The sequence below is a fragment of the Halichoeres trimaculatus genome, unplaced genomic scaffold (assembly GCF_033239565.1).
Source record: "Halichoeres trimaculatus isolate MK-OKI-2021-1 unplaced genomic scaffold, fHalTri1.1 fHalTri1_scaffold_2, whole genome shotgun sequence".
Lineage (NCBI taxonomy): Eukaryota > Metazoa > Chordata > Actinopteri > Labriformes > Labridae > Halichoeres > Halichoeres trimaculatus.
Genome location: NW_027437180.1, coordinates 5,312,501 through 5,324,326, shown reverse-complemented (window position 1 = coordinate 5,324,326; position 11,826 = coordinate 5,312,501). Strand labels below are relative to the sequence as shown.

General features: G+C 40.7%; 1 protein-coding gene across 2 annotated transcripts; it reads right to left on the bottom strand.

The window, feature by feature from the left end:
• Positions 1–243: 243 nt before the first annotated feature.
• On the bottom strand, positions 244–5,831 carry scoca (short coiled-coil protein a). Of its 2 annotated transcripts, none has more exons than XM_074665486.1 (4): positions 5,699–5,831; positions 4,378–4,449; positions 4,209–4,289; positions 244–2,125 (listed from the first exon to the last, which is right to left on the bottom strand). In XM_074665486.1, exons 2-4 carry the CDS (start codon positions 4,394–4,396, stop codon positions 1,983–1,985), a joined length of 243 nt encoding a protein of 80 aa, XP_074521587.1. In that variant the 5' UTR covers positions 4,397–4,449; positions 5,699–5,831; the 3' UTR covers positions 244–1,982. The 2 variants fall into 2 exon arrangements, with proteins under 2 accessions (XP_074521587.1, XP_074521588.1); XM_074665487.1 differs by having other exon boundaries at positions 4,209–4,286.
• Between the last annotated feature and the right edge of the window lie 5,995 nt (positions 5,832–11,826).

The following is an 11,826-nucleotide window of genomic DNA, read 5'->3' as shown; positions in this document are numbered from 1 at the left end:
TCAAATCCTTGTCCTCCACCTGCTGCAGCCTGCTAAAAGAGGCTGTGATGAGAAACTGAATTACCCCCCGATATAAAGCCTGATGATTGATAACTCTCTCTAACTCCTTTATTTTTTTACATTTACCAATTAAATCTGCCATTGTAAACACTTTTTGACCTTTAAGGGTGGGGGGGTCACCCAGGGTCCTGACCCCTCTTTGGAACCACAGATCTAGGGAACAAAACACAAACCAGACAGAAGTGTTTTTAGGGTTTTATTAAAACAAAAATGTTTAAAGTTAGAGTGTGTCCACACACAGAACAGTTAGAACCAGGGTGTGTGTAGAGGAGCATCTTCAGCATGCCAGGAAGAAATCAACCAAACTATTATACAACTGTTAAAAGTATTAAAATGACCTCAATAAATTACAGCATATACAGAGTTTGTAGCCTCATAAAACGTCCAGTTCTTTTTTCCTCCTTTCATATGATGCACTAACATTAACAGACATTACTTAGAGATCTGCAGCTTTAAGTTTCAGATTTTTCTTTTTGTTGTCTCCTCATTCTTGTTTTTATGTGTGAGAGGACACGCCCCTGTTACTCTGCGCACAGAGAAGAAGCCGTTTACAGTCAGACCTGTCCTCCATCAGCTGATGGATTCCAGGCCAGGCTGAGAGGATCAATAGCACTCAAAGCCTCTTTACTCATTTGTGTCTTGCATGCAGGGTTTGTCTCAGCATTTATGACCCCTGTGTCCATTCTTTGTCCTCTCACTTTACAGTGTGGGCCATCGTCCTCTATTATCAGATAATCAGAGGGGGAGTCACATGGTACATGTGACTGTCACTTTAAAGAAGAAGGAAAAAACTCTGATCTTGGGCCCAAACTTGTTCCAGTAACACTTTTTACTTTGTTATGCTATTAGCAGCACTTACATGAGCAATATTCATCCATCCAAAGTGAAATGTGTCTTATCTGAACATGGAGGCTGAATAAAATCCAACATGAGAGGTTCTCTGGAGGAGCAGGCGTGCAAAAAAATATTCTTTTGTTTTTCTGAGAATATTTAATTGAACAAGATGAAAACTCATCAAAGGTGTACAACATTAACATGCGTATGCTTTCTTTACTTTTTACAGGAGCATCATAGGAGACAGTCTGTTCAGAAAGACGTGGTTATACCGGGACGACTGGTGGAGCTAATATTTCAGTTTGATCTGGTTCATCCACTTTTTAGCTGCTGATCATCTTCACATTTCACTGATAATATTTCTGTTTCAGTATCTTTACACTACTGACATTTCACGAGAAAATCAAAACTATCAAACATCCTTTTCTCCATTTGGGAGCTGTTTTTTTTCCCTCACAAACATCTGATCTACATGTCTTAACCATTCCCTGTAACACTGTTTAGGCTGTCAGCTTTTCTAAACTGAGGATTACAGACAAGATGACTCCCCAGACGTACCGATGCACTCAGATCCAGCTGACGTAGAAAATACTTTTCAAAAATAAATAACATAAAACACAGTCTAAGGAAAAGGTAAGAGTACAAACATTTGTTATATGTTATAGGTTTTTGGGGCCCCACTGATCAGGAAACACTGTCAGGACGCCATCGAACAGAAACCAAGCATGTTAAACAGGGAGAGGGAATATTTTACAGGAATTACTTTAAAAGGAACAGCTGGAGGAAACTGAAGGTACAGATGACCCTCGACCACTTCACATACAGGCTGGGTTATGTGACAGTGATTGAAGGGTGATGTCTACCTCGCCCTCACTGTGGAGGCTTCAAACAAACCCCCTACAGACTAACGTTAATGTTTCCTGAACCTGCATGACGGATAAAAGGGTCAGCTTGAGGTTATGATCAAATTGTTAGTTTTGACAAAGGTAAGGGGGCTGCGGTGCCCCGGTCTGTGGGCAACACTCTCCTCATCTCCCTGGTGGAGTTACCGCTTTCAGCAGCGAGCTGAGGAGCTCACAGGAGGCTCCTCACTTCCGTTTGCTCTTGGTGTCGGTGGTCTGGAAGACGCTGGAGGCGGACATGAGGTTCTCGATGTACTGACCCAAGACCTGGTTCTCTGACTTTAGCTTCAGGTTCTCCTCCTTCACTGCGTCGACTCGCGCTGACAGATCTGGAATATGAAGAGATGAAGCATCAGTGACATCCACTCAGACCGTCTCTTTTTCTGAGCTGAAACTGATCAGAGGCTGAAACGGAGATCTGTGATTTATTCTTCACCAACTGTCCTCCTCATGAGGACCTGGAAAGGAAGTTTGAAGTAACAGTTAGTTCTGAAACTAGGTGAGTAGGCCTGTCACGATAATCAATAATTAATCAATTAACCGAACGATAAATAAAAATGTCCTTTGTAAGTTTGCCATCCTCGATAAACTGACACGTGCATGCATGTTTGTTTTCCTCCTCTCTTTCGACCAAAGAGGCTGAATGAGAAGATGGCTCATTACGTCTATCTTTCCTAACATCGGGATGCATAGGTTCTATAGCAGATTTAGCAGATTTTTAGCGGAGTGAGCATCTGTCAAAAATGCGATCTTTGGGGTGAAGACGGGGCTGCTCGCGCGTACACATGGAGAGAGCTGAAGCGAGCATCCTGAGGGGTAAGGAGGAAACACACGTTAATATGAGTGATGTCATGAAAGATACGGTTCTTAAGCCGCCTGCCACAGTCCCAGTGTGGGAATATTTTGTTTTTTATCAGAATGAACAAAGTGTGAGCTCATGAACACCAACGAGCTGATATGTCCCATTTGTTTGAAAATAGTGGCGACGAAGAAGAAGAAGGGGAGGTGCAGCGGAGCCTTGTTCTTTGACAATCCGCTCTTACTGAGGCTTTTGGTCGGCAAAGTAAATAGAAATAAAAGCACCAAATGGTGGGCGCTCAAAGACAGCTACATTGCCAAAGAAATGCAGCCCTTCAATACGGTTGAAAGACAGAAATGTTCAAAATGTTTGACAGACAGTACGGATTGACTGGGAAAAAGTACATGTTACAAACAATTCAGGAACTGTATAAACTCCATTTTATTTAAGCAATAGTTTTTATTGTTTATTTTTGGAGGGGGGGGTTTGGAGTTTCGTTTTTTCTTTAGAGACAGGGTCTTTGTTTTATTGTTTTTGATTAGTATTAATTATTTTCACTGTCATGCATTTTTTTCTAAAAGAGAGTCCATTTCATTGTCATTGTATTTTTTTCTCTTTCTTGTTTGTTAAATTTATTATATTTTTTGTTTAATTTCTTTTATTTAAAAGATCCTGACCTTTTAATTACAGTTAAATACTCTTAAAAAATTAAAGTTTTTTGCTTTTGATATGGTGTACACACTTTATTATCCCGTTAATCATAATTACATCAATGAAAAAATGGAAAAAAAAAAAAATCAAAATAATACTGGCAATAATATTGTTTATCGGCAATAATACTTTGAAAAATAATCGTTTAGCAAAATTTGTTATCGTGACAGGCCTATAGGTGAGAAACAATGGTTGTAAACACGTCATTACTTCGAGGTAATGAAACTGCAGCTCAATGAATGGTAGTGTCCACGAAACCAGGGTTTTTGCAACGAATTTGTCAACACTGTAAATTCAGCTGCTTTAGTTGCTCAAAGACTTTAACCAACTGTCCTACCTGAAAAAAATAATTCCTCTCCAGATTTCTATGTATGTTGATTTTTTTAATCAGATATAGATCCTTCAGACTCCAAACTTAGGCAGAAAGAAAAGAATAGCTATCAGCCTGTTTCTCAGAGGAAAGCTAGTAGATCAGTAGATCATTTCTGATTCTGCAGAGAAATTGAGGAGAATGCCAAACAGTTATTTCATCTGGTTTGTATAAGGGAAAAAAATTTTTTTGCAGTATTTAGACAAATTATCAGTTCTTGGCCACAAAGCGTCTGCCTTGGCTGTACAGCTGAGGCAGCTGCTGCACCGAGCCAGACTTTACTTCTCCAGACAGCCACAGCAAAAAGAGGCGGATCAGTTAAAGAGTTGGATGAAACATTAAAGCTAAAGCTTTATTCCAGACCGATGGTGCGTCTACAGTTCAAATATATTATCATAAAATTTGAAGCTTCTCAGTTACAGAGTCACTGGAGATTAAAGTATTAACACTAGGCTGAAATTGAAGCTGAATGGGCTTCTGGCACAGACTTCCCACCACACTGACAATAAAGCAACATGTTTCAGTTTGTTACCTTCAAGCGTGTGCTGAAGTTCCAAAACCTGATTGATTAGCCTGGTCTTCTCCTCCATCTCCACCTGGTTCTCCATGTCTTCTTAAACAAACACAAACACCGTTATTTACACACAGTCACCACAACTGATGCTGCTTCAGTTCACACTGATGCGTGAAAGCAAACGTACCAACTATGTCGCAGTTCATGATGAAGAGCTCGTTCTCCTGTTTAGTATACAGGGCTGCAGATCCACTGTCCGCTGTGAAAGAAAGGAGAAGACACCATGAGCTGATGTAATATATGTTGGATGAAAGTGATCCACCTGATATTAACATTGTTTTCTAAATGAAAGCTATGTTATTATCAGGCTCCAAATGATTTCTAAAAGTCAACTGCATAAATTGAAGATGTTGATACACTTCTTTCTGAGATGAAGAAACAGTTAACACAAAATAACATCATTTGAATTATGTAAATGTCTGAAACAAATTTTACTCTGCTAACTGTTTACAACTGTATCCTGGTTCCACTGCTGAGTCTGCTGGTTTCATCAGGCCTTTTTCATCGTCAGAATATCCCTAATGAATGGTTTTCAACAATGACGTAGATCTAGATGTAAATTATCTTTCATTTTGTTGTAGTTCCTGAATTCAGATAACTACCAGTTGGTGCTGGTAACCCTTTCAATGAAGAGTGGACATCAGTGTAAATAGGCTTCTCCTCCCTGTCTGCTGAGGATGAGAGCAGCTGGACAGGAGCAGACACCGCACCCAGCTCTACGCTTTGGGGCGAACTAAAAAAGCTGCCAGACCGGGTAATAAAGCTTTGGAAGTTGGCTATTACTACAGTTATAAATACCAAATGTTAAGGGGCTCAGAGGCAGCTATATTGTGAAGACAGTAGCAGTCCAAGGTGTCTCTTCTCATTTTCCTTGCTCATCATTTCGTCTGTCCGTAAACATCTCCTGTACAGATACTAAACCAACACGTTAGCGTGTTAGCACCATAAGCGCAGTGTTTCCAGGTTTCTTCAGTCCGTTATCGAGTCCATATATCCTTATTTTCAAAGAAACCTCTTCTGCATTGCCATAAAACGCTGGAATGACTAATATGTAAGACTGCAGTCTGAAGCTAAGATGAGGTAACGTGTCCGACAATGGAAACCAGCACATCAGCTGTATACAGCATGAAGCTTGTGTTTAGCTACCTCAGCAAACAAAGGTACCATGTTATAACCAAACAATTTCAATGCAAACATGAGATTTACGTCTCTCAATGAAGCAACTAACTAACTAACTAAACACTTTACTTAGGCTGAGATTAAAAATGTCTTTCTATAGAAAGTACGTTTCGTGCATTGCTAACGGGCTAACTGCTAGCGGTTTCGAGCTAACTGTAGCTAGCGGCTACCTTTAGCTGCTAATAGGAAAGCTAGCTGAGATTTGTTTCTTCTCAGAGATCAGAAACAAAGAGACCCTTCACTCAGCACAGGTCGGCGTTCACACTCACCCACAGAAAGAAAAGCCTTCTCCGCTCAGAGGAGTTACTCAGTAAACAGACCACAGGCTCGGGGCTGATGGTAAAAATGATGTCTGCTTGCTTCACCCACAAACGTCATCACCATGACGTCACTGTGTCTGAAACTCACCCACACACCGATAGGGGGAGCCAGTTCTTTTTTTGTGCTCTTCTTATCTAATGTATTCTACTTTTTTAAGTAAATAAAAGTTTGATAATTAATAAATACATGGGAAAATAAATACTTGATTAAAAAGTGTAATTACTAAACACAAATAAAATAAAAATATTTAACTGGAAGAGTTAAAAGACTTGTGTAACAGTCATAACATACCTTCTCAATGAGCCATCACCTGCTAAGGTATTAAAACCAAAATTTAAAATTCTTGTTTTCTTAGCTCTGTTTTAATATTTCTGTAACATCCAAGTGTGCTCAAACTCTTCTCGGGTTTTAATAAGAAGCTTTCTTTCCTAACTATAAAGACATCTGATTGCTATTACCACTTCTTTGTACTTTTCTGAAGTCACCGTCAAATTTAAATGGTATCACAATGTATTGTCACTATCTGTATTTTTTATCCCTCTCTATTACTTTAAACAATGCTCTGGCCTGCCAGGGACTACAGATGATGATTACCTCTATGGCTTTTACTGGCATATTTACAAGGGTGCTGTGCTGAAATGTACATGAATATGTGCTGTGCCATTAAAAAACAACAACAACAAAAAAAATGAAATTGTGGAATACCTAATGCTACAAAATCAGGTTTGATTCATACTTTTTTTTTTAATATTATTTGAGATGTAACTGTTTTATCCATCCATGATGTGTCTTTTATTCTGTTGTGGTTCTTTTTATCATTTTATTTGAGTATAAAGTTAAATGAATAAATAATTAGTTAAAAAATAAAAAAATAAGTAAATAAATAAATAAAGTTTATAATTTGATTTATCTGTCTGTAGTCTTTGCAGCAACTGGGCTATTTTATCAGATATCCTCAAAAAATCTTTACACCCTGTTAAGTTTACTGTCCACATGTGCAACAACATCCTGACAGGTAAGTGACATGTTTTCCCTCGTTTCCTCCTTGTTGTATTTTCAGGCTCTCTGCCAGGATTTCACTCTCACCCTGCCTGGCCTCCTCTGTGTCCATGGACTAGATCTATGGATGTATCTGAATGTAACCCAGTTTTACCCAGTTGTTTAGCATAACCTTTACTGTATTTAATCACAATTACATGGATTCATGGGAAAAAACGTGACCACCTTCTTGGCCCCTTATAAGAGCTCACTGAACTTTCTGTTGTGAATTTTTTTCATCCTTTCTTGTTTCTCTCCATCCTAACAGATAATCTACATGAGCTCATCATTGTTGGCTCTCCTTATGACACTGATTTTCTTGGTGGTAGAGTTCTTCACCATAGTCCAGTGAGACCTCATCACCATGCTGGTTCAGCAGACACATATAGATAGTGTTTGAGTTAACTCCTGTGCATTTTTAGGGAGCTCTCTGCCCCTCTTGCAATAAAGTATTTACAGGCAGATGCAAAAGTTGGTACCCTGCACATTGTATATGTCTGGGTGTTCAGTATCCTAGCAGCCTGAATTTGGATTGTATCTATTCCACCTTTCACAGGGGCTGAAGCCTATCCCATCTGTCATTAGGAGCATGGTGGGGTTCCAAACAGGCATTGTATTTATGGCTCTCCAAAAAGCTCTGGTTTGGTCTCATCTCATCCATCTCAAGGTTTGTCTAAATCCATCTCCAGATTGTCCTCAGCATCCTTCAGTCTGTTGGCTTGAAGGTGTTTCTCTCCCTTCTGTAGAAGTGGAGTTTTTCTTGGTCTGCATCCTCTACAGCGGTCCATTTCTGTGCCATCAGGGTTCTAGTCTTGTCTTCTTTGACATTTTGACAAATCCTGACTCAGTCATGAACTTGTGTAGTTCAGTAGCTGTTCTCGGCTCTTTAGAGATACACATCTATCTCTCTAAGTAGTTTTCTTTCAAGAGTCCAGTTTGAAATCTTGTTTCTCCTACCTCTGCAAGAATTTCTTAATGGTGACTTCACTTTGGCTCAATGAAAAGGTCAGTTCATAATGATTTTTCATACCCTGGTAGTTTTTGTTTTTTGTAAAATTATTTTGTGTAAAGTAAAGTGTTTTAAGCATCCAAAATAAAAACCAGGGAGTTTGAAAAAGCTGTGTTAAGGATTCATTGATCAGAACTCAGGATTTTTTTTTAAATAATTTCATAGGACAGCAGAAAATGTTGACCTCAAATGTAGATCAACACATAATTGATCAATTCTGTATTACAAACAAAGAGATTAAGCCTTTAGAGCCACACCTCAGCCCTGTCACACAACACAACACACTAACATAACCGCTCAGGTTTTACAAGCTGTTCCCTTTGTTGGACTTTCTTCAGTCACAAGTGCTCCAACTGTAGGTCACATGCCCTGTCGTTTAAAGCAGAAATAAAGTCTCCAAAGCAGAGAAGGCCTAGTTTGATGAGATGAATTTAGGAGCTTTGTTAGGACAGAAATGGTTTATACCTGCAGTCTGTGTAACATTCACAGAGGAGGAAGGCTGCCTGTGTCAGTTTAAGTCAACACTAGGGACATGAATGTGAAATAATGAGGGACAAAGAGGAAAAGATTAGAAGAGAATCAAACACACCTGTGTGAGCTCACCTGTGTCATCTGTGAGGGAAATGTTGCTAAATGTCCCATCATCCTCGTCCACTTCAGCCTCCATGACTTTAGGCACAACTTCTTCCTCTTCCTCCAACTTTCTTTAAGGTTTTCCTTCTACCTGGCTGTCACACTCACACACTCACACACACACAGTTTCATTCATTGGAACTTTCCAGCATTTGTCATTTTCTCTGTTTAAAGTTTGCTCTTCTTTTGCCTCCAAACACACACACCTGCTGCCTGAAGCCGTCACCCTGTCACGGTTACCTGCCCTACCTGACTGGCGGCTCAGGTTACACACCCGTCACCATGGAGACCAGTGGACCAAAACATGAGACAGACTGGCAAAGCAGGAAAACTATCAGGGGTCAAAGTTCCAGTGTGCTGACAGTGTGAATGAAGCCATAAAGACACACACACCAATACACACACATACACACTCGGTGACACATTAGCCTGAGAAGTAAGAGTGTGTGCTGTTAATGAGGGCATGTAAATACAGCCTGACGCTCCATCTGTTAGTTTGTTTCTGCTGTTTTATTCAACTCTGGTTCAGAAACATCACAAACCAACAGTGTGGAGTAGCAGCATGACTCAGTCTCTGTCGCAGTTATTCATTTAATTTTCTCGACATGTGTTGACGCTTCCTGCAGTTAGTGTTGACCTGAAGTGAGTGACAGCAGAGGGAGGACAGTGAACCCATGTGACATGTAGGGGAAGGCTGCTCTCTGGTGGTCAGTGTTGGACACTGCAGGTGTGAGACCTCAAACATCGGGGACCAGGATGATTCATGTGGGAGCAGGCTGCAGTGATGCTGCAGTTCAGACACGTGCACTGCAAGAAGAAGACCTGGTTCTTCTTCATGATGTTTGTTTTTGAGTTGAACTGATAGAAATAGATTGGATGATCAAATTTTTAAAACAGAGTTGTGGATAAAAATGAATTAACATTTTCACAAGGACTTAAAAATAGCCCTTAAGCTGCGTGTTAAGAGGCTTTCATGAAATGTGTTTTCCTACCATGTTGATATCTGGCCTTGACTAGACAACAGAAAGTCTTGTGATAGGCTGACAACCTGTCTTGCTTACACCCACAGACAACTTAGAGTGACCGTTCAACCTGATGAGCGTGTTTGGACTGTAGGAGGAAGCAGGAGAGAACACACACATGCACGAGGAGAGCATGGCTGGTTTGATAAACAGGTGACAACTCTCTAGGAGTCTGCAAAGAAGCTGAAGTCCTGCCTCTTTACCTCATTCAAGGTTGAACAAAGCCAGATTGAGACAAAGAATATGACTCCTGCTGATGCTAGCTTTAATAAAAATATCCTGCCTATATAATACTCTATGGTATAGACACATCACCTGGTGCCAAAGTATCAAAATTAGTTACTATGGTTCCTTTACACTGGAATGATGAGCATCAACAGAACAAACTTTGTAACTTAATGTTTTTTTTTTTCTTTAAATCAAAAGAAACAAGCATCAATGCCACAGCCAGCCTTCAATGAAAAATAACCACAAACTGGTTGAGAGATTCACTTGTTTGAGGTTTCAAAGTAGAAATATTCCTATGACTGAAGGGCCTCTGACTGCTCAGGATGGAACTCCTTGAAGCTTGCATGCTTTGTGTTGTGGTGAGGCACAAAGGTACAGCATTTATAAAAGCTAGCACTTTACATACACACTTATCACTCCATTCCTCATTAAAGTTTTTCTGTTACAGTTCTACAGTTCAACAGTTTCATTTAGCAGACACTTTTGTCCAAAGTGACATATAACACAAGCAAGAATTTAGACAGAAGGAAAACCTAGTTAGTGCAGCAACAGTGCTACATGTTATTCAAGATTTATTTTATTATTACTATTATTATTATTATTATTATTATTATTATTATTATTTGTGGGAGGGGGGGGGGGGGTAGGATAATCAAGCCAACAAACCAAAATTAAATGCTGCAACAATATACTTCAACCTTCAACAGAATTCAGTAATTAGTGCTGAAAATGTACTAAGAGCTATGTCCTCCACCTCCTGACTCATTCTACCCCTGAGGGCAAAGAGGAGAAGGGTCAGGTCAAGTGTCTAAGTGTTCCCTGAACAGATAGTCTTCAGATAACTCTTCAAGTAGAAAGGGAATCTGTGGATCATATAGAGTTTGGTAATTCATTCCACCATTTGGGAACAACAGAGGAGAAGAGTCTGGCTAGTGATTTGGAGCCGTGCTGGGCTGGGAGCACCAGGCGTCCGTCCCAAGCAGAGCGCAGTGGACCAGAAGGAGTGTTGACCTGGATGAGGGACCCCAGGTAGGCGTTCTTGCCCATGTTTTGTTAGCCAGAAGAAAAGCTTTGAATTTGATTGGAGCTGCCACTGGAAGCCAGTAAAAAGAGATTAACAACCGGGTGACGTGTGCTGTTATGGGCTGGTTAAAGACCAGACATGCTGCTGCATTCTGGGTAATCTGCAGAGGTTTAAATGTACACACAGGAAAGCCTGCTAGGAGGGAATTGCAGTAGTCGGTGCGTGATATCACAAAGGCCTGTACCACAAGCTGCGTGGCCTGTTGTGTCAGGTAGGGTCTGATCCTCCTGATGTTAAAGAGGGCAGATCGACAAGACCGTGAAATTGAGGCCACATGTTTGTGGCACAAGTTGATTGGAATCAAGCAGGACATTGATCTGTGGTTGAGCACCAACTTTCTCCTTCTGGCTCTTTGAGGGTGATGTTTTCTAAGCTTTAAATATATTCAGATGGCCTTTCTCCTGACGATGTTCTCCAAAACTTACCACACTGCATCTCTTAGCAATGGACAGATGGACAGCCTCACAAATGCAAAAGCTAAAATATTGCAGTCATCCCCCTGTTGGCTAACTGCAGTACAGGTAATAAGAGTCTGTTAAAGCTTTGGTCTACGATCCGAAACCTAGTTTGGCTGATGAGACACATTTGAAAAACGCAGCCTCACTCACCCCTCCCCTCCGTGTTCCAAGATCCCGCCCCCCAGCTCGTATGGCCCTTCTTTGCCTCCTAACAACACACCCCCTCCGAAAGAGCAAGCCGTGGATACAGTGGATACACTGAGCTGTGTGTGTACCAAAATCCAAGAGCTGAACAGACAGCCGGTAAGATCACACTTATTTCTTTTGTGGATACAGCAAGGCACTTGTTGTGGTGGTGAGGCACTGTGGCGTGGGGGAGAAATGTTTGTGATTGTGTTGGATCCATGGCGGCTAGTGAGGAAATTAAAGAAAGTGATGATTTTTCCGCTTGAAAGGTCAAACTGAGTGTTTCACTGTTCAACAGAAACTCAGCTGACTCTGCGTCAGTCAGTCTTCTCTGGCTCCATAATGCTTCAGTAGCTGAGCAGCTAGTTGACGTGAGAGGGGTGGTGGGGAAGGACGAGGTGGGACCATGGGCATGATG